The sequence below is a fragment of the Canis lupus genome, chromosome 4 (genome assembly GCF_011100685.1).
Source record: "Canis lupus familiaris isolate Mischka breed German Shepherd chromosome 4, alternate assembly UU_Cfam_GSD_1.0, whole genome shotgun sequence".
In the NCBI taxonomy this organism is placed as follows: domain Eukaryota; kingdom Metazoa; phylum Chordata; class Mammalia; order Carnivora; family Canidae; genus Canis; species Canis lupus.
The window spans coordinates 19,821,852-19,845,567 of NC_049225.1; the positions used below are offsets into that span (position 1 = coordinate 19,821,852).

Below are 23,716 nucleotides of genomic sequence, written 5' to 3' on the forward strand. Positions count from 1 at the left end.
TGATTTACAGGGACACAATTAGGGCTTATTTCTGTGTTCACAGATTGTATTTCTCAGATTCCCTAAGATACTGATTTAACAACACTCAACATCAAGCAAACTAGTATGGAATGACTCGGTTCAATAGAATGATCATCAATAGAGACACCTGGGTGGCTCAGTGGTTGAGCGCCTGCCTTCAGCCCAGGGCCTGATCCTGGAATCCCAGGATCGAGTCCCACATTGGGCTCCCTGCATGGAGCCTGCTTCTCCCCCTGCTGTGTCTCTGCCCCTCTTGCTCATGAATAAATAAATAAAATCTTTAAAAAAATGATCAATAAAAATATCAAATGATAGTAGTTGACAGAGACTGAGAGGGAGATTAGGAAGAGGACAGTCTGTACAGCAAAATAATGAACTGCACCGGACAGAGTACCATTGTGTGTAGGGGGTGAACCAACACTAAACAGACACTAAGCCTGGGGGCAAAAGCCACTGTCCTACAGTCCATGAAATTGGTATGTTGTCTATTCTATCTTCTCAATTAACTTGTTTACCAGCTTTCCCTGATGTGTTTTTTCCCTTAGGAAGTTCCAGTCATTTTTTTAAAATTCTGGACTTTGGGGCACCTGGGTGGCTTAGTGGTTAAATGTCTGCCTTCAGCTCAGGTCATGATCCCAGGGTCCTGGGATGGAGCCCCGCGTCAGATTCCCTGCTCCTTGGGGAGCCTGCTTCTCCCTCTCCCTCTCTCTCTCCCCCTGCTCATGCTCTGTCTCTCTCTCTCTCTCTCCCCAAATAAATACATAAAATCTTTAATATAAATAAAGTAATTAATTTAATATAATTTAATTCTAGACCTTGGTTAACAATAAAAAATTGTGCCTACAAGCCAGTAAATATTAAGTAGACAAATAGAAAAAATAAACAAATAGAAAAAAATCAATTGACTCATGTGAGCCATGGATCAGTTGAACAACTATTCAAAATTGATTAGTTGTTATTATTCTGGATCAATAGAAGTAAATTATTTGCTTGTCTGGGTGATCTTTGACCTGCTTTTGGATAACATTCAATTAGGACTGACTGCCTTCTGAACAGGTCCAGAAGGTGCTTCCCATCTGACTGGGGAAAGTGCAACCACACAGGCATAGTAGGAAGCTTCCCTAGTCATTTTTAGCCAACTGGACTCACCCCAAGGACACCTCACCAAGCCCAGGAACCAAGAAACAATCAGTAGACAAACAGACCCATATGAGGGTAACTGGCAGTCCCAACAAGCCCTATAAGAAGCAATCAATTTGTCAAACAATCAATTCACCAAAAATGCATTTCTATTAACTCTTTTTTAAAAGATTTTATTTATTTGAGGGACAAAGAGTGTGCATGAGCAGGGGGAGGAGCAGAGAGAGAGGGAGAAGCAGACTCTCCTCTGAGCACAGAGCCTTATGTGGGGCTCAACTCGGGACTCCACACAGGGACTCAGGGCTTAGGGCTTGACACCAGGACCCTGAGATCACGACCTGAGCCCAACTCAGACGCTTAACAACTGAGCCACCCAGCACCCCTCTATTAATTCTTTATAAAATGTACAGCAACGGATATGACATGACAGTTATAACAGTTTATAAGAATTTTTCTCAGCACTTTATTTTAAGATTTTATTTATTTGTTTATTCATGAGAGGCACAGAGAGAGGGCAGAGACAGAGGTAGAGACAGAAGCAGACTCTCTGTGGGGAGCCCGATACAGGATTTGATCCCAAGACCCTGGGATCACCACCTGAGCCAAAGGCAGACACTCAACTACTAAGCCACCCAGGCGCCCCAACCAGCACTGTGATTGTGGCTTTGCTACAACCATTTTCTCACAGGCATCCTAAAGCCATTCTGCCACATATTTCAGAACTAGAGAAAAAACATTTCATACCCTGGATCCTTTGGGGTAAAACTATTTAGCATGACAGCAGTGAATTTCCCTACGATCCTTTTAGCTAGAAAGATCTCTGTTTTCAAACTATCCCAAGACTCAAGGGCCACAGTAACTGAAAACCTCACTCCATATCTCTTTTTTAAAACCAACATCACATATCTAAACTTAAATTTCCAGGACGCCTCGGTGGCTCAGTGGTTGAACATCTGCCTTTGGCTCAGGATGTGATCCTAGGATCCAGGGTTGAGTCCCACATGGGGCTCTTTGTGGGGAGCCTGCTTCTCCTTCTTCCTGTGTCTCTACCTCTTTCTCTGTGTCTCTCATGAATAAATAAATAAAATCTTTATAAATAAATAAATAAATATTTTTCAAATTAAAATGTCAGGAGAAGGGTGCCTGGGTGTTTCATTCATTAAGCGTCCAACTTTTTTTTTTTTTTTAATTCACGAGAGACCGAGAGAGAGAGAGACAGAGAGACAGAGACAGAGACAGAGACAGACACAGGCAGAGGGAGAAGCAGGCTCCATGTGAGGAGCCCGACGTGGGACGTGATCCGGGGACTCCAGGATCAGGCCCTGGGCTGAAGGAGGCGCTAAACCGCTGAGCCACCTGGGCTGCCCAGAGTCCAACTTTTGATTTCAGCTCAGGTCTTATCTCAGGGTGGTGGGATCAAGCCCCCTATCCACACCCGTGCCCTCGTTGGCTCTAAGCTCTGTGAGGAATCTGTTTAAGATCCCCTTACTCCCTCTGCCCCTCCCTCTCTGTCTGCCTGCCTGTCTCTCTCTTTCTTTCTAAAAAAAAAAAAAAAAAAAAAAAAGAACTATCAAGAGAGGGGGATCCCTGGGTGGCTCAGCAGTTTAGCACCTGCCTTCAGCCCAGGGCATGATCCTGGAGTCCCCAGATCACGTCCCACATCAGGCTCCTCACATGGAGCCTGCTTCTCCCTCTGCCCATGTCTCTGCCTCTCTCTGTGTGTCTCTCCTGAATAAATAAATAAAATATTAAAAACAAAAAAGAACTATCAGGAAAAACTTCTAAAAAGGAAAAGGAAAATAAATAGCTAGTAAAGTGACAGAGACTTGGTGTGGGGAAAAAAATACAGTTTCATCACTCTGGGATCATAGAAATCTGTCACCCCTGAAGTTGTGCCCATTTGAAGAATTCTCCCAAAGGAAATTCCTGTGATATGAACTATATGTGATGCTGCAAAAGTGCATTAGGATTTGTCCTGCCTTGAAGGTACAGAGACTAATATTGTTCTCACCAATTCTTCTCCTTCTAGAGGGATTATACTGCTTCAATAAAAAGCAGAAACACAGAGTTGGTGATGTAAAGGGTAGGATTTTAGGAGATTTAACAATCTACAAAGGTATAGGGCAAACAAACATGCATATGTGTTTCAGATAAATGTCACCTAAAATAAATCCTTTTTTAAAAAAAGATTTTATTTATTTATTCATGAGAGACACAGAGAGAAAGAGGCAGAGACAGAGGCAGAGGGAGAGGGAGAAGCAGGCTCCATGCAGGGAGCCCAATGTGGGACTTGATCCCCGGACTGCGGCATCACACCCTGAACTGAAAACAGATGCTCAACCACCAAGCCACCCAGGCATCCCTAAATTCTTAGTTGTAATCATTTTAGTCAGATGGCATATGTAACATACCTCACCCAAACACCCTAAGAATGATGTTTATCTACAAAAGGAGAAACAACGATCTCTTTAGATGATGAACAATGTTAGCATCATAATTGCTATTAATTTCTCTAAGTGGGGACGGTGAAAGGATGAGCAAATCCACTCACACAGAAAACAATAACTCAATGTTATAGACAGAGGTGAGGCTTTCACTTGTAGGGCTTAGAAGAGAAAGGAATGAGAAGAAATTTACAGAAAGTCTATTTAGGGGGATCCCTGGGTGGCTCAGCGGTTTAGCACCTGCCTTTGGCCCAAGGCGCAATCCTGGAGTCCCGGGATCGAGTCCAGCGTCGGGCTCCCAGCATGGAGCCTGCTTCTCCCTCCTCCTGTGTCTCTGCCTCTCTCTCTCTCTCTCTCTCTACGTCTATCATAAATAAATAAATCTTTAAAAAAAAAACACAAAACCTGTGAGACTTGGCATCAAGGATTCAAGTCCATGGAGAAAGAGAAACAAAAGCAAATCAAAAACAACAAGATTTTGCCCAAAGAAGCGTGTATGTTTAAAAAAAAAAAAATCACTGCTGATTTAAAGCATAAAAATGCTTCTTATCATTTTTGTACCATTAATAAAAATAAATCTCAAACCAAATGCTGGCCCAGCATACTATTTCAATTTTTTTTAAATTTTTATTTATTTATGATAGTAACAGAGAGACAGAGAGAGAGAGAGAGGCAGAGACACAGGCAGAGGGAGAAGCAGGCTCCATGCACCGGGATCCCGACGTGGGATTCGATCCCGGGTCTCCAGGATCGCGCCCTGGGCCAAAGGCAGGCGCCAAACCACTGCGTCACCCAGGGTTCCCACTATTTCAATTTTATTGACAAGACAATTGGTGCAGACAGTAATATCTAAAATATTATTATTGTAAGACCTCAAACAGTCCGTAGTTAGGCTAAATTCAAAGCAGAAATGGCATGTTTGGAGACAGAAAATTAGCATTTTTTTTAAAGATTTTCTTTATTTATTTGAAAGAGAATGTATACACATGAGTGGGGTGGAGAGCCAAGGGAGAGGGAGAAGCAGACTCCCCAAAGAGCAGGGAGCCTCAAAAAAAAAAAAATAAAATAAAAAATAAAAAATAAAAAATAAAAAAAAAAAAGAGCAGGGAGCCTCATGTGGGGCTTGATCCCAGATTCCTGGGATCATGACCTGAGCCAAAGGCTGATGCTTAACCCACTGAGCCACCCAGGAGCCCCAAAAATTAGCATTTTAAGGAAAGACATCAGCCATTTATATTAGAAGAGAAATTTGGAGAAAAGTTTTTGAGAAATCCACAGCAAATTTGATATTAGTGGTTAAGATTAGGTTCAGTGGGTCATCGGGACACCTAAGTGGCTCAGCGGTTGAGTGTCTGCCTTTGGCTCGGGGTATGATACTGGAGGTCTGGGATCGCGTCCCACATTGGACTCCCTGCATGGAGCCTGCTTCTCCCTCTGCCTATGTCTCTGCCTCTCTCTTTCTGTGTCACTTATGAATAAATAAATAAAACTTTTAAAAAAAAGTTCAGTGGGTCATCAAAAAACAACAACAATAACAACAACAAAGTATAAATCAAAAGACATTCACATAGCTAAGGTCACTAATTCAGTTGCAGTTACAATGTGTCACACTCAGAAGAATGGAAATATGGTGATTCACATCTCTTAAATTATAGCCCTTCAGGTTTACATTTAGATTTCCTTCTTGGGGATCCCTGGGTGGCTCAGTTGGTTGAGCATCTGCCTTCAGCTTACGTCGTGATCCTGGGGTATCAAGTCCCACATCGGGCTCCCTGTATGGAGCCTGCTTCTCCCTCTGCCTATGTCTCTGCCTCTCTCTGTGTGTCTCTCATGAATAAATAAGACCTTTTTTAAAAAAGAATCAATTTAAAATAATTTGCTGCTTTCTTTAATTAATCAGGCTCTGTTTTTTATGGAATTTACAAGCCTTGAGAAGAGAATATGACAATATGAACTAAAAAGATGGAAGAGATGAATTTGCCTTGGTTCAAAATTCAGCAGTATTATATGAGCAACATGAGAAGCAGTTACCAGAATGTATAAAATAATAAATGATAACAAGAAGTGAAGATATTGAATCAAACAACCAAAGAGATTGACAATTGTAGTCATGAGCTCTTCTGGTGCTGATCCATTGAATTCTCTTTCACAGGATTTATGAACAAAGTTGTATCCAGATTCTAACAGCTTCTTGGTCTTCTCCCTCCTATTGCCTACTAATTTTTTAAGCTACTATGTGAGTCGAATACATGAGCAGCCTGAGCTTCATGAATTCACTTCATCCCAGGGAGAAACCTACCGTTTTCACCGAGTCACTCAAAGCTTCCCACTGCTGAAATGGCATCGATATCTGGCTCCTCCGCCAGTGGTCATAGCGGGCACGACTCTCTGTATTAGTCAGAATATCCTTTGCCTTCTGCAGTTTCTGAAAAGTCTCCACTGGAAAACAAATCAAAGATGAGCACTTCTTTCTTGAAGGACTTATTTTAAACTCCTTAAACTCCCAGGCAAAGTGATTTCACTGAAATATGTCTGTTGTTTACTCACTATGTGACCTTGGGCCAGTTCACCTCTTCAAGCTTTAGTTTCCTCACTTGCAGAGTGAATCACAAGGATAAGTGAGATCACATATGTAAAGTGCCTGGCTCACAGTTTATCCACTCTTTTTACTGAGCTCCAGTGATATGCCACATGCTAGTCCAGGTGCTGATGATACAGGTGAGAACAGTAGACATGAACTACTTAGGTATTAACATTTATAAAGAACAAAAAAATTTCAGTTTTGTCTCCTAGGGAAAAAACTACCTTTGCTAGTGGTAATTGTGAGCAAGGGTAGTGATCAGTCTAGAGGAACAGTGTAAATGAAGATTCTAAAGCAGGAAGGAGCATAGTGATTTAGAGAAAGTAGAGAATGCCATTGTGGGGATCCCTGGGTGAGTCAGTGGTTTAGCGCCTGCCTTCGGCTCACAGCATGATCCTGGAGTCGCGGGATCGAGTCCCACATCAGGCTCCCGGCATGGAGCCTGCTTCTCCATCTGCCTGTGTCTCTGTCTGTGTGTGTGTGTGTGTGTCTTTCATGAATAAATAAATAAAATCTTTTTTTTAAAAAAAAAGAATAAAATACTAAGAAAAAATGTTAATAAAAGAACTGCAAGACTTACATACATTGAAAACTATAAGGGGATCCCTGGGTGGCGCAGCAGTTTGGCGCCTGCCTTTGGCCCAGGGCGCGATCCTGGAGACCCAGGATCGAATCCCACATCAGGCTCCCGGTGCATGGAGCCTGCTTCTCCCTCTGCCTATGTCTCTGCCTCTCTCTCTCTCTCTCTCTATGTGACTATCATAAATAAATAAAATAAAAATAAATAAATAAATAAATAAATAAATAAATAAATAAATAAATAAAACACTGTTGAAAGAAATTAAATATCTAAATAAATAAAGAGATCTCCATTTTCATGGATCAGAAGACCTAACATTGGTACTCCAACTGCACTATAGATTTAATGCAATCTGTCAAAATCCCAGGTGCCTTTTTTGCAGAAATTGACAAGTGGATCCTAAAAATCCATATGCACATGCAAGGGACTCAGGATAGTCAAAACAAACTTAGAAAATAAAAACAAAGTTGGAAAAACTCACACTTCCCAATTTAAAACTTTCTACAACACTACAATAATGAAAACCGTGTGGTACTGGCATCAGAATAAACATAAATAAATAGGATATTGAGAGTCTAGAAATAAACCCTCAAATTTACAGTCAATTGGTTTTTTCTTTTTTTAAAGATTTTATTTTTAAGTAATCTTAACACTCAACATGGGGCTCAAACTCACAACCCCAAGATAAAGAGTTATATGCTCCACTGACTGAGCCAGCCAGACACCCAAAGCCAACTGGTTTTCTACAAGATCATTCAACTGGGGGAAAAAATCATCTTTTTGGAGTGCTTGGACAGCTCAGTTGGCTGAGCGTCTGACTCTTTATTTCAGCTCAGGTCATAACCTCAGGGTTGTGGGACTGAGCCCAGTGTCAGGCTCCACACTCAGCACAGAGTCTGCTTGGAGTTCTCTCCCTTTATCTTCCTCTCCTCATGCACTCTCTCTTTCTCTCTCTCTCTCAAATAAATAAATAAAATCTTCAAAAAAATCATCTTTTCAACACGTGGTGCTGGGACACCTATAACAGAATGAAGTTCGGGGTGCCTTGATGGCTCAGTCAATTAAGTGTCCAACTCTTGATCTCAGCTCAGGTATTTTTTTAAGATGTATTTACTTATTTGACAGAAAGAGAGAGAGAGAAAGCATGTGCGCATAGGGAGAGGCAGTGGGAGAGGGAGAGAATCTCAAGCAGACTCCCTGCTAAGCATGGAACCCAACATGGGGCTCAATCCCACAACCAATCTCAGCTCAGGTCATGAGTTCAAGCCCCAAATTGGGTTCCACATAAGGTATAGAACTTACTTTTTTAAAAAATGAAGTTGGATCCCTACCTCATACCATATACAAATATTAACTCAAAATAGATCACAGATCTGCACTTGATCTTAACCAAAATGCTGAGAAGTGATAAAATGGATCACAGATCTAAATGTACAAGCTAAAACTATAAAACTCAGAGAAAATATACAGGAATAAATGATTATGACCTTGGATTTGGCAATAGCTCTTTATATATGACACCAAAAGCAAGAGCACAAACGACAAAAGAAAAAAAAAACAGAAAATTGTACTTCATCAAAACTGAACATTCTGTACTTCAAAGAACATCATCAAGAAAGTAAAAAAATAAATAAATAAATAAAAATTAAAAAAAATAAAAAAGAAAGTAAAAATAAAAGCTATGGAATGGAAGAAAATATTTGCAAATGATAGATGTGATGAGGGATTTCTATCTAAAATTATAAAGAACTCATAACTCAATAAGAAGACTAATAGCCCAATTTAAAAGTTAGTAATGGGGGATCCCTGGGTGGCTCAGCAGTTCAGTGCCTGCCTTTGGACTGAGGTGTGGTCCTGGAGTCCTGGGATCGAATCCCACATCGGGCTCCCTGCATGGAGCCTGCTTCTCCCTCTGCCTGAGTCTCTGCCTCTCTCTCCCTCTCTCTCTCTCTGACACTCATGAATAAATAAATAAAATCTTTTAAAAAATAAAAAAATAAAAGTTAGTAAAGGATTTGGATAGACATTTCTCCAAAGAAGATAAACAAATGGGCACTAAGCACACGAGAAAATGTTCATCACTAGTCATTGGGAAAATACATATCAAAACCACAGTGAGATACATCCATTTCACAATCACTAGAATGGCTAAAATAAAAAGGTAGATAATAACAAGTGTTGATGAGGATATGGTGAAATTTGAAGCCTCATGCATTGCAGATAGGATTGTAAAACAGTGTACTGCTTTGAAAAAGTTTAGCAGTTCTTCAAAATATTAAACATGGAGTTGACATGTGACCCAAGAATTCCAACCTTGGGACGCCTGCGTGGCTCAGTGGTTTAGCGCCTCCTTCAGCTCAGGTCATGATCCTGGAGTCCCGGGGTTGGATCCTGCATCAGGCTCTCTGCATGGAGCCTGCTTCTCCCTCTGCCTGTGTCTCTGCCCCTCTCTCTCTGTGTCTCTCATGAATAAATAAATAAAGTCTTTAAAAAAAAAAAAGAATTCCAACCCTAAATATATACTCAGGAGAATTGAAAACATATGTCCACACAAAAACCTATATGTGAATATCCATAGTAATATTATATATACTAGCCATGAAGTCAAAGCAACTCAAATTTCCATCAATTGCTAGTTGGATAAACAAATGTGGTATACAGATATAATGAAATTATCATTCAGCTACAAAATAAATGAAGTACTGATATATGCAACAAAATGGATGAGCCTTGAAAACACTCTAATAAATGAAAGACAGCACTCACAAAAGGCCACATATTGTATGATTCCATTGATATAAAATATGCAGAATAAATGAGGGGCACCTGGGTGGCTCAGCTGGTTATCCATCCAACTCTTAATTTCAGCTCAGGTCATGATCTCAGGGTTGTGGGATCAAGCCCCAAGTCAGGCTCCATGATCAGTAGGGAGTCTGCTTGAGATTCTCTTTGTCTCCCTCTCCCTCTGCCCCTCCTCCTTCTCTAAAATAAATAAATAAATCTTTTTTAAAAATAGATGAATCTGTAGAGAGTAAGTAGATTATGGTTACCAGGGGTTGGGCAGGGGGAAATGGGAAATAATTGCTAATGAGTACAGGGTTTCTTTCTTTTTCACAACAATCGTATAAGGTGGATATTATTATTATTATTATTATTATTATTATTATTCCCATCTTACAGAATCCAAGACTGAAGAAGTTGATGTAACTTTCCCAAAGTCTCAAAATTTCAAGGGATGGAGCCACAAATCAAACCAAGCCTGCCAGGTTCCCCGGCTGGTGCTCTCCACTTGACTGCCTTTCTCCTCCTTCCATTTTCCTGCAATGGATATTACCTTCCAACCCCCACTTTCTCCTCCACCTCCAGGGCTAATAAAATGTAATCATTCACCAATAACATCCAATTTTTGCCCTTGAGAACCTCAGAGTCTAGTAAGGAAGCAGACATATAAACAAATCATTTCAATTACAAGGTGATATCGAGGCAAGACTAGTTCTGTTTGGGAAGTCAGAAAATATTTCAGTAGTTTTCTTGGAGTCATCCTTGACTTTTACTCTCACATCTCACTTCTAATCCCTTAGCAAACTCTATTGGCTCTACTTTTAAAATATATCTAAGATCTGACCCGTTAGGGCCACTTCCACTACCATCATTCTTGTTCAAACCACCATCTTCTCTTGGTTGGAGTATTATACTAGGTTCTCAACTGATCTCCCTGCCTTTGCCTCAGTCTGCTTACTACACAGCAGTCAGAGAGATCTTTTAAAAAACAACATTGCTCTTCTGCTCAAAATGACTTTTAATGACTTCCCACTTCTCTTAGAGTAAAAGTGAAAATTTCTACCATCAGTGGCATGGCTAATAGTTCTGACATGCTCTGCCACCCTCTACCTTCTCTTCCTTCTCTGACTTCATTTTCTTCTACTTTCCCCATCTCCTCTTGCTACAGCTATAGGATCTCCCCTGATACATCTTGAGTACACCAAGCGCACTCCAGCCCTAGGACCTTGGCACTTACTGTCCTTTCTATAAAGAATACTTTTAAACTCAGGCATTCATATAGCTGACTTCCTTCAGCTATCATCTCAAATGCTGTCTTGTAGAGGGGGTCTTCCCTGACTATGCTATATAAAATGACTGCCTACCAGCCCCACGCCTTTGTCTCCCTTGACTTGCATTACTTTTCTTTATAATACTTGCCCTCAGCCATTGTGTAATTTTTTTATGATCTGTCTCCTCAACCAGAATACAAACTCTGTGGAAACAGAGGCTTTATCTGTTTTGTTCTCTGTTGTATCCTTTGCACAGAAACAGTATGGGATGTGCTCAAAAAAGTCTTTGTTCAATGAATCAATGAGTGAATGCTTCCTATTTTGAATGTGAATATATCTTTATCTTTCTATACAGTGCTACTCCCTTGAGTGCCAATCACCAAAGAAATGACACATATCATTTAAATATTTTGTGAATTAGGAATATTTTAATACCATCAGTGGGAAAACTAACTTAAATTGCCCTGATAGTGTTCAAAAATACCTCATGGTGAAGGGTGCCTGGGTGGCTCAGTTGCTTAAGCACCTGAATCTTGTTTCCAGCTCTGGGTCATGATCCCAAGGTCGTGGGGTTTAGCCCTGCACCCTGCTCCATTGTCAGTGTGAGTCTGCTTGAGGTTCTCTCTCTCTCCCTCTCCCTTTGCCCTTCACCCTGCTCGCATGCACTCATGCATTCTCTCTCTCTCTCTCTCTCTCTCTCTCATTCTCTCTCAAAATAAATAAATAAATAAAATCTTAAAAAAAAAAAAAAAAGAACCCTTAGAAGTAGTCAAGAGTCTCTCAAACCATTGTTGTGGCAAATGTTCAGTCGGCACTGACAGTATTGAAAATACTGAAGTACTTCTGTACCCCAGGTGGTAAAGAATTGCTATTCCTGAACCCCAGTCCTCCGAACACCACCATTTTAAGTGTTTCCCCAGCAACCAGAGATACTCCTTGCCACAGCAGGGTTTCTCCAAGACCCTGCTTCAAAGCTGGACAGCACAGTATCTAATAGGCCATTAACTATTTTTTGAAAAAAATATTTTATTCATCCATTCATGAGAGACACAGAGAGAGAGAGAGAGAGAGAGAGGAGAGGTGCAGAGACACAAGCAGAGGGAGAAGCAGGTTCTGCGCAGGGAGCCCAACGTGGGACTCGATCCCAAGTCTCCAGGATCAGGCCCTGGGCCGAAGGCGGTGCTAAACCACTGAGCCACCAGGGCTGCCCCGCCATTAACTATTTAATATGACCACTGGAGGTGGTAGTGATTAGTGGGTTAAAGAGAAGACTTTAAAGATGGAGCTACTGAAAGCTATAGGAAACTAAACAAACTAATAAGCAGCATCTTGCCATAGCAGCTCACTCCAGTGACTAATCCTTCCTACTGCTGACAACAATTAAATATCCCACTTACAAATAAGATGTCACTTTTTCCAACAGGAATAAAAAGCTCATTAAATTATCACCATGGATGCACACGCCAGTTACTATTACAGCAGCATTTATAAAGATTTACATATTTATCTATGAGTCACTTTTTCTTTGCACATTATTCCTAGCCTGTTTTCCAGAGTCTCCAGAATGAAAGAAGCCTGCTTGGGATTATTCTGATATCAATCCCTCAACAACAATTGATAAGCAGAAAGCTAAAATACTTTATCTTTCCTGATCAGTGGCCTTTCCTTGTTCCATCCTCTCTACCACCTTTAATAAAAATGAGATTGTGTTTATATTTGTCCTTTAATATATCAGCTAACCAAATGAGTCACACAAGATAAACATTTACCAGTTCTGGGAAGAGAGATCTCATTTACAAGCTTATATGAGCAAATGATGCTAGGACCTCTGAGAGACATTCCTTTTTAACTCCTAGGTCTACTCTGAAAATACAGAGGTTCTTTAAAAATCGTATTTCACAATAGAATTTGTATTATTATAGTCGTACCTTAAATGTAGGCCTCTTACAATTACTTGAAAAATATTAATAAAAATATGATGTCAGAAAAATGCTTTGAAAAAAACCTGGAGGAAAATATACCACTGTTAATAGTGGTTCTCTGGCAGGGAATGATAAGAACAGACTTTCACTTTCAAGATTATTTATTACTGTATGCTATTTTTATTCAAAGGGGAAAAAAGCAATAGTTTTTAAAGTGGGAAAGCATAGAGACATGGAAAGGTATCAGTTAGCAAGGACAAGGAGCTCTCCTTCAACTATCCACATGTCTTTGAAGCCTACAAATAAATAACAAAAAATACCATCTCACAGATCCTTATTTTAGTCTGAAATCCCTTTCTTCCAGGTTGGAGAGAAGTTACTAAAGCATTGGCCTGAACAGTTACCATCATGTGTACACACAGGACTGGCATGAGCAGGAGCTTTTTTTTTTTTTTTTAAAGATTTATATATTTATTTATTCATGATAGACATAGAGAGAGACAGAGAGGCTGAGACACAGGCAGAGGGAGAAGCAGGCTCCATGCCGGGAGCCCAACACAGGACTCGACCCCGGGACTCCAGGACTGCACCCTGGGCCAAAGGCAGGTGCCAAACCTTGCTAAGCCACCCAGGGATTTCCAAGCAGGAGCTTTTAACTCAGTGACACAATTTCTACAGCATAGAAAGTAGTCCTGCCTACATCACTGACACCTGAAGAGAAGAGATTTCTAAAAGTCTAAAATCTTAGAATTTAGAATTTTTTTTTAAAAATGAAAAGGATAAAGAGCTAATGCTTACTTACAAAAAAGAGAATTATCCCATTTTATTAAATTTTTCTGTTGTGGGGGCCTGGGTGTCTGTCGTTTTAAGCCTCCAACTCTTGATTTTGCCTCAGGTCATGATCTCAGGTTCATGAGATTGAGCCCTACTGTGCTCCATAATGGGTGAGGAGCCTGCCAGCAACCCCTGCCCGCCCATCCCACTTTTGTGCATAGATACACATATGATCTCTCTAAGAAAAAAAAATGTATCTTGGAATGCTGCGTAAAAATAAGAAAAGAAAATGGATCCCTGGGTGGCGCAGCGGTTTGGCGCCTGCCTTTGGCCCAGGGCACGATCCTGGAGACCCGGGATCGAATCCCACATTGGGCTCCCAGTGCATGGAGCCTGCTTCTCCCTCTGCCTGTGTCTCTGCCTCTCTTTCTCTCTCTGTGACTATCATAAAATAAAAAATAAATTTAAAAAAAAAGTCCACTGATTCATAATTGCCAACATTCATTGAGCTACTCTTGCATGCAAGATACCTCATTTAGTCTTCACATCAGATGCATGAAGCAATGTACTACTAGTCTACCACTTTTCCTATGAGAATGCTGAGGCTCAAAGAGATTGCCCAAGGTCAATTAGCTCATCAATTGGAGCTAGAAGCAATCCAGACAGACAAGACTGTGTTCCATATCTACCACTCCATCATGCTAACAAATTAGTAATTTCATTGGAAATGACTGAGACTACACTTAATGGACCAAAAAGGTATACATACAAGTTTAATTTCTCCTACAAGCAGTTGTTCTATAAGCTTTCACTTCGATGAAATATGTTTCAAAATCTGCCCAACATATTCTGGATTTCTGCCAAACTAAAATTCAGCATCTGGGGACACCTGGGTGGTTCAGTGGTTGAGCATCTGCCTTCAGCTCAGGGCATGATCTTGCGGCCAGGGATCGAGTCCCACATCAGGCTCCTTACTGGGACCCTGCTTCTCCCTCTGCCTATGTCTCTGCCTCTCTTTCTCTGTGTCTCTCATGAATTAAAAAATAAAATAAGGGATCCCTGGGTGGCTCAGCGGTTTAGCGCCTGCCTTTGGCCCAGGGCACAATCCTGGAGTCCCGGGATCGAGTCCCACGTCGGGCTCTCAGCATGGAGCCTGCTTCTCCCTCCTCCTGTTTCTCTGCCTCTCTCTCTCTCTCTCTCTCTCTCATAAATAAATAAATCTTTTAAAAAAATAAAATAATAAAAAATATAATTTAGCATCTGGGTGAATTTTTAATATTTTATTTTTTAAAAGATGTATATATTTGAGATGGCTGAGTGGCTCAGCAGTTGATGGTCTGCCTTCAGCTCAGGTCATGATCCTGGGGTCCCAGGATTGAGTCCCACATCAGGCTTCCTGCATGGAACCTGCTTCTCCCTCTGTCCATGTCTCTGCCCCTCTCTCTCTCTCATGAATAAATAAATAAAATCTTTAAAAAAAAAAAAGATGTATATATTTTACCTGAGGAGAGAGAACACACACACGGGAGCAGGATTGGGACAGAGGGAGAGGGAGAGGTAGACAATCTCAAGGACTCCCTGCTGAGCGCAGAGCTCGAGGTAGGGCTTGATCTCACAACCCTGAGATCATAACCTGAGCTGAAATCAAAGTCAGACATTTAACCAACTAAGCCACCCAGGTACCCCATTTAATATTTTAAAATATTGTTATCAGTACCCTTAATCCTTCTTCAAGTGTTATAAAAAAACACTTACATTTTCAGAAAGTCATATTAATTCAAATTGAGTAAATGGGTGCTTAAACAGATTTGAAAATAATTTCTACCCACAGGTTGAATCCTCTATCAACTGCAAGCCTGACAGGGGAGGATATTGATGTCTGTGTACCTATCATTTTAAACAATATTTACAGTTCAGTGTTTCTCTGAACAAGAAGCCATGAGGTAGCCCATACATGAAAACTCCCATCACTATGGCAACCAGAAATGGCAATGATTGCCCAGTGATTCATTGTGTATCCCAAATAGAAATTGTTTGCCAAGGACAGAGAAACAACTCACAGCCATGCTTTTCCTGGAAAAGAATCCAGTTAAAGAATAACCTGGGGTAGTGGTTGTTTTTAAGTGTTTATCAATTTTCTATACATTTATGTTAGGGCATCTATCTTTTTTTTAAGATTTATTTATCTGAGAAAGAGTGCAAGCTGGAGGAGAAGAGGCTGAGAAAGGACAGAGAGATTCCTCAGGCAGACTCCCCACTGAGCTCGGAGCCCCATGCAAACTTAATCCCAGGACTCCAAGAACAAGACCTGAGCCAAAATGAAGAGCTGGCTGCTCAACCAACTGAGCCACCAGGTGTTCCAGGATGTCTACCTTAATAGTAACTCTAGTTCAAAGAGGTAATTAATATGTTTCCTAAATAAATGTTCAGGAACTCATTCATTAAGTCATTCAATAAATGATGTGCACAAAGTAAGTGTCCTCCATGGTAGTAGGTGCTCTATGAGGTGTCGGGCATATTACTATGAACAAGATAGCAGGAAGCCTGTCTTACTGACTTTTCATTATGACTAACAAGCAAATACGCAATAAGGAGATGGCATGATACACAGTTTGCTGCCTGTCGTATAGGGTGCTCTGGGTAGCTGGGCCACACGATTTCCCAAAGGAAGTGATGGCTAAGCTGAAACCTGACACAGGAGCATAACCTAAACAATCAAAGCAAAGCAGCGAGGTGTGCAAGCCTCAGAGGGAGCCAGACAGAGGAAGCAGCAGGCATAAAGGTCTGAAGTGCAGGGCACCTGGGTGGCTCAGTTGGTTAAGTGTCCATCTCTGGACTTTGGGTCAGGTCTTGATCTCCCAGGGTCATGGGATCAAGCCCTGCATCAGGCTCTGTGCTAGGGGTTCAGCCTGCTTAAGATTCTCTCTTCTTCTGCCCCTCCCCTCACCCCCTAAGCCCCTCAACAGATGTGCTCACTCTCTCTCTGTCTCTAAAGAATAAAAGTTCTGAAGAGTAGAAAACAGAGCCAAGGCTGTGTGGCAGAAACATGGGGTTGTGGGCATAGTGGTGGAAATGGAGAGATGGGGAGAGGTAGAGAGCACATGAAGGGGCTTGTATCTATAGGCCCAGCAATGACAAAGAAGGAACTATTACTACATGTACAAAATGGGCAAATACCACAGACATAATGTTTTTTTAAATCTTTTTTTTTTTTTAAAGATTTTATTTATTTATTCATGATAGTCACAGAGAGAGAGAGAGAGAGAGGCAGAGACACAGGCAGAGAGAGAAGCGGGCTCCATGCAGGGAGCCCGATGTGGGATTCGATCCCGGGTCTCCAGGATCGCGCCCTGGGCCAAAGGCAGGCGCCAAACCGCTGCGCCACCCAGGGATCCCCCACAGACATAATGTAAAGCAAAAGAAGTCACACCCAAAGGAGTATATACTGTATTCCATTTGTGTGAAAGTCAAAGCCACACAAAACTAATCAATGATAATAGAGATCCAAAAATGGAAAGGATGCTGACTTTGAAGAGGATGTGAAAAGGGACCTCTGGGGTGCCAGAAATATTCCACATATTCCTCCGAGTAGTGGTTAAACTGGTTATATAGACAAAAATGTATCAAGTTTATATTTACAGTCTGTTCACATTGCCTTAAACAAACTATGCCTTAATAAAAAGAGTAAAAATCCAATGAGCAAAAGTAATAGTTAAGTCTAACAAAAAATGACTCCATATATTAGAAAATGACCTGGTTCTACAAACCAAAGGGATAAACGATTTCCAGAGAAAATTAATAAAGAGCTTTAATGCTACAGATGACTTTTCTAGTGAAGAGGAGTTTGGATCTTATCATTTGTGCAATGTGGATTAAGACAGGGCTTAATCAGGGCAGCCCTGGTGGCTCAGTGGTTTAGCACCACCTTTGGCCCAGGGTGGAATCCTGGAGACCCAGGATCAAGTCCCATGTCGGGATCCCTGCATGGAGCCTGCTTCTCCCTCTGCCTGTGTCTCTGCCTCTCTCTCTATGTCTCTCATGCATAAATAAATAAAATCTTAAAAAAAAAAGATGGGTCTTAATCATATTTTCCTTATAGAAAAGTCACATACATATACATACAACACACAAACCTATAGTATGCACATATAGTAAATACAATCATCTAATTTAAGATAGTATTACCCACCCTGAGGATAAAATCAGAGTAGAAATACACAAAAGACTTCAACTGCATTCATAAAGTTCTTGTTTGTGTGTTTGTTTGTTTGTTTGTTTAGAGAGACAGACAGCATGCATGTGCAAGTGGAGAGGGGCAGAGGGAGAAGGAGAGAGAGAATCCTAAGCAAGTTCCATGCTCAGCACAGAGCCCAATGTGAGGCTCAATTCCCCGCCCCCCCCAATCTGAGCCAAAACCAAGAGTCAGAGGCTTAACCAACTGAGCCACCCAGGTGCCCCTGCAGGAGTAAAGTTTTAAGCTAGGTGTACATATATGGGCATTTGCTGTAGTATTCTTATGCCTTTTTGTACCTATTAAATATTTCATTTTTTCCATGATTAAAAAGAAATCCACTACCTGCAGTGTGAAGCTATTAGAGGAGTGATGTAGAGATCCAGGCATGAAATGATAAACTCACTACTCTTGGGACTGTGAAGATGGAGGGAAGAGGACCTCCAGGAGAGAAATGTGGAAGGAAAATCACCAGGATTTGGTAATTGACCGGATGTAGACATAGGGGAGAGAAAGGAGATAGGTTTCTGCTTGAACAACTGAATGGATGCTGGTGCCATTTATTAAGATGGGGAAACAGGAAAAAAAATAAAAATAATAAAAAATAAATAATAAATTTTTAAAAAGATGGGGAAACAGAAAAATAAGCAAGATTTTAGAGTGAGAGGAAAACAATGAGTTCAATTTCTGACAGGGCGACTTTGGAACATCTCCAAATGGAGATGTCTAAGAAGCAGTCAAAACTAGAATCTGAAGATAGGAATGAGAACCAAGTTAAGGACAGATTTGGGAGCCATTAACAAAGATCCACTGATTGAAACCACAGATTTGGACAAGACTCCAGAGAGAAAGTGGGGAGTAAGTCCAAAAGAGTTTAGGAGGGAAACTTAGGGCAGAATTGAGAAGGAGTCACAACAAAGAGCAGCCCAAGAGTTTGGAGGAAAAGTATGAGCATGTATGTTGGTATCTAAGAGAAAAGGGTGATTCAAAGAGGCATGATCAACAGTGCCAATTTCTGATGCAAACACAGGGAAGATAAAAACTAAAAAGTAACTGTTGGATTTGGCAGCCAGGAAGTCCTCAGTGACTATTAGAGCCACTTCCAAGAAAGGTGAGGAGGAAGTCAGACTGGGATAAATTGAAAATTGGTAAAGGAAAATAGAGATATCAACAGTGAACTTCTTTTTCAGGAAGTTTGGCTCTAAAAGGAAAGAGAGAAATAGAAGAGGAGCAGGAGGGAGACAGGCTGATTCGTATTAATTCAAGCCAAGATACACAAAAGCCTTTATGTCAAAATTCATGTTTTCCTTTAAAGATTGTATTTATTTAGTTGACAGAGAGAGAGAGATAGCAAGAGAGAGAGAGAGAAAGAGAGAGAGCATGAGCAGGGGGGAGAGGGAGAAATAGGCTCCCTGCTTAGCAGGGGGGCTCAATCTCAGGACCCTAGGATCATGACCTGAGTCGAAGGCAGCTGCTTAATCAACTGAGCAACCCAGGCAAACCTTTGATGTCAAAATTTATGATAATGGAACTTAAATTATGATAAAGAAAAAAACAAAAGTATGAATATGTTTTCAGGTTACAAATAGACATATTCAATTCCCCAAGAATGAAGAAAATACAACAAGGTTCTCATTAAGACAATCACTTGGTTACAAACATACTTAAGATACGTTAACATCAAGAGCTGGTGAATTAAAGCATAAAATGGATAAATTTTAAACCAGGAAGTAGCACGTTAGGGCAAAGAAAAATGGATGCTAAATGCTATTGGAGAAAAGACCCTATAAGGTCCCTCCCCTCCTGCCACCCAATAGTGCAAAAACATTCTTTGGTATTGAATGAAAGAATAAGTTTGAGCATAACATACAAAAGGAAATTAAGTTACTATTCAGTAGCTTTTGGTTCTAGATGCTATTCATTTTCATGGAAAACAGATATTATTAAATATTTACCAGCTTTGGAGTTTTCAGGATGCTTGTCAGGGTGACATTCCAAAGCTCTGACTTTAAATTCTGCCAGGATTTGTTCAACCTAAAACAAAAATCGATGTTTAAAATAAGGAATCCAGCTTAAATGGCATAAAGGAAGAAGTTGGGCATCATTCCTTCTCAAAACAGCCATGATCAACCCAACATTTTATTTTGATCCTTATATTTGTATTTTGACTTTTTACTCTAAGAAATAATTTCCTCCATAATGAAACTCAGAAAGCACCCAGTAAAAACTTCTATGCAAACAGCAGTCCATGATCACAATTTAATTTGCTACTGCATTTAGATGATAGCCCAAGACACCTATGAGCTTAATATATTTAAATGTCAAAAATAGAACGGTTTATCCTAAGAATACATAAATTAGACATATTCACTCATCTGAGTTCTTCATGTTTTTTCATCATCTGACTTCTTCAAAAGATGCTTAGCCATCATTCATTATTCAAGGATGCCTGTCTAGTTTATAAATTATCCATTATAAAATTCCCTCTTTCTGCCTTTTGCCCCCTCCATTTTCTTTATTAAGAATTTCATGATTTTTTAAAAAGGACAGAATTCAAATCTGTTAATTATGTTACCAACTAACAGTGTGGCTAGAGATTTTGACTGGGGGGAGAAAGAAACTTGAGCCCAAACTAACATGAAGCTTGAGAGGCATTTTGATTTGATTTGATTTCACTCAGCCCTCTAATCTTTGTTATACTTCATCATCAACCTGTCTTTGTTACTTGAATTCCAATGACAGCAGCAGAAGACAACAGTGGTTATGTGGCTTGTTTTATTTTTTTTAAGATTTTATTTATTTATTTGAGAGAGAAAGAACACCAGCGGTGGGGAGGGGTGGAGGGAGAAGCAGGGAATCCAATGTGGGGCTGGATCCCAAGACCCTGAGATCATGACCCAAGATGAAGGCAGATGCTTAACTGACTGGGCCACCCAGGCGCCCCTGATTGCTTCATTTTAAAATCCAGTTCTGTCCCAAGACTTTAGGCAAGTTATGTAACTTCCATGTGCCTTGGTTTCCTCATCTTTACACTATATGATCAATAGAAATAAGGCATTTAACACAAAGCCTGATCATAGTAAGACTTCAATAATAATAGCTAAAACCAAAAGTCAGTGGTTAACTAACTTGTCTGAAATCATTTAGCTAGTTACTTAAAAAAATGAATTTTTTGTTAACCAAGCAGTTGGACTTCAAATCCAATAATCTCAACCACTCAACTGTTTTATATGGCTGAATTCTTCAGGCTTATGGACCTATTATCAAGTTCCATATTTACTATCCACAAATTAATGAAAGCAAATTACCTCTTGTTTGAGAAACAAATTCTCAAGCAGCTCAGCTTAATATTGTCATAAGACTCATGGAAAAAACATAAATTTATCAGTTCCGTGTTATTTTTAATTTTCAAAAAAAAATTCTTCACATTTATAAAGCCAGGCTGTATTAGATAAGCGTATACATTAAGTACCCAGACTAATAACTATTCTTTTCTGTGTTAAGCATCTACTGAGAATCTCTTGGGATAACAGGAAGGGATAGACTTCCTGTTAAGAACTGTAATTAAGGGGCAGCCCGGGTGGCTCAGCGGTTTAGTGCCTGCCTTCAGCCTAGGGTGTGATCCTGGAGATCCGGGATTGAGTCCCACATCAGGCTCCCTGCATGGAGCCTGCTTCTCCCTCTGCCTGTGTCTCTGCCTCTCTCTCTGTGTCTCTCATGAATAAGTAAATTTTAAAAAATCTTAAAAAAAAAAACTGTAATTAAGGGATGCTGGGTGGCTCAGCGGTTGATCATCTGCCTTCAGCTCAGGGCATGATCCTGGAGTCCCAGGATCGAGTTTAAATTTTTATTACTCAGACATTAAAAATGACAAATACCCCCACCATTTTCTTCAACGTGGATGGAACTGGAGGGTATTATGCTGAGTGAAATAACTCAATTGGATAAGGACAAACATTATATGTTCTCATTCATTTGGGGAATATAAATAATAGTGAAAGGGAATAGAAGGGAAGGGAGAAGAAATGGGTAGGAAATATCAGAAAGGGAGACAGAACATAAAGACTCCTAACTCTGGGAAACGAACTAGGGGTGGTAGAAGGGGAAGAGGGTGGGGGGTGGGGGTGAATGGGTGACGGGCACTGAGGGGGGCACTTGACGGGATGAGCACTGGGTGTTATTCTGTATGTTGGCAAATTGAACACCAATAAAAAATAAATTTATTATTAAAAATAATAATAATAATAAAAAAATTAAATAAAATACTAGGGCAGCTGGGTGGCTCAGTGGTTGAGCTTCTGCCTTTGGCTCAGACTGTGATCCCAGGGTCCTCGGATTGAGCAGGGAGTCTGCTTCTCCCTCTGCCTATCTATGTCTCTGTGTCTCACATGAATAAATAAAGAAGATCTTTAAAATAAAATAAATTTTAAAATATTAAAAATCCTAAAGATTCTAGTAGTATAAGCATTTTTTAATTATTTATGAATATTCACAATCTCTCTTTGATAAAGTTTATATCAATACAGAACAAAAAGTAAAAGCCACTTTACTACTTATCCCCCCCAAAAAACAGGTTTCACTCTTCAAGATACATTTTTTGCACACTTATATACATATGTATGTCTATATATGTGTATATATATATATTGGAGGATTTTAATAAGATAAATAGGTAAAATTATACATATCTATCAAAGGTAGAAAATTTGGAGAGTGTTTATTGTTGTTATTTTCTTTTTTCATTCCTATCACATTAGGAAACATTCTAGTATTAGCCCATGGAAGCAAATGTTTCAAAATGGTTCATTCTCAACAGTGCTAACGTATGTGATTGTTAGTTTCTTCTTTATATTTTCTCTTTTTTTAATTTTATTTTAATTTTTTATTGCAGTTCAATTTGCCAACATATAGCATAACATCCAGTGCTCATCCCTCGAAGTGCCCCTCTCAGTGCCCATCACCCAGTCACCCCAACCCCCACCCACTTCCCCTCCCACTACCCCTTGTTCATTTCCCAGAGTTAGGTGTCTCTCATGTTTTGTCACCCTCACTGATATTTTCACTCATTTTCTCTCCTTTCCCTTTATTCCTTTTCACTAATTTTTATATTCCCCAAATGAATGAGACCATATAATGTTTGTCCTTACTTTGCTAATTTTATATTTTAAAAAATTAAGAATACTCCATAACTGTCTTTCATTACTCTTTATAGTTTTAGTATCACAAAATTTATCATGAGTCTCCTATATAGGGCTGGTTCTGGATAAACCAACTAGTAAAGTGGGTTAGTTTGTCTTGTGAATGTTCTATTTATCTCCTGGCATCCACCCCATGTGCCTGTGCCGACTGCAGCCCATGGACAAATGAGGCTCGCCATGTCAAGGTCCACTGAATCCTGCCTTCTTGATCCAATGCCCAATGGTCTGGAAAACTGCCTATTATGCTGGCCAGTAAACATACAAACAAATGTTCAACTTTACTCATAATCAAATAAATCAAAACATCCAAGTCATGAGAATGACCAGTGTCATTGAAAGTGCAAAGAAATAAACATTTCTATATTCTCCCAGTGAAAATGCAATTTCTTGGAAATATGTGTGTATATGATAGAATTAGATATATATCAATACATATACTCTTCAATACAGCAATTCCAATTCTAGGAATTTGTCTAAGAAGACAGAGGTGGGAAAATTATTTAGTTATAAGAAGGTTCAATGAATAAAATGTTCTAATTTTTTTTTTTTAGATTTTATTTATTTATTCATGAGAGACACAGAGAGAGGCAGAGATATAGGCAGAGGGAGAAACAGGCTCCATGCAGGGAGCCTGACGTGGGACGTGGGACTCGATCCCTGAATTTGGATCACGCCCTGAGCCAAAGGCAGCCGCTCAACCGCTGAGCCCCCCAGGGGTTCCAAATGTTATAAATTTTAAACAAAAACTTATGTGCCCAGTAATAAGACTTAAG

The 23,716-nt window shown here is 40.1% G+C and overlaps 1 protein-coding gene across 4 annotated transcripts in view; it reads right to left on the bottom strand.

The window, feature by feature from the left end:
* Window positions 1-23,716, bottom strand: part of DNAJC12 (DnaJ heat shock protein family (Hsp40) member C12) — a 50,544-nt gene that overhangs the window by 11,630 nt on the left and 15,198 nt on the right. For all 4 annotated transcript variants that reach the window (XM_038534079.1, XM_038534080.1, XM_038534081.1 and 1 more), the window contains 2 exons: window positions 19,701-19,779; window positions 5,905-6,044 (listed from right to left, as the gene is read on the bottom strand). In XM_038534079.1, the coding sequence (XP_038390007.1) occupies window positions 5,905-6,044; window positions 19,701-19,779 (219 nt within the window). The remainder of the gene's footprint in view (window positions 1-5,904; window positions 6,045-19,700; window positions 19,780-23,716) is intronic.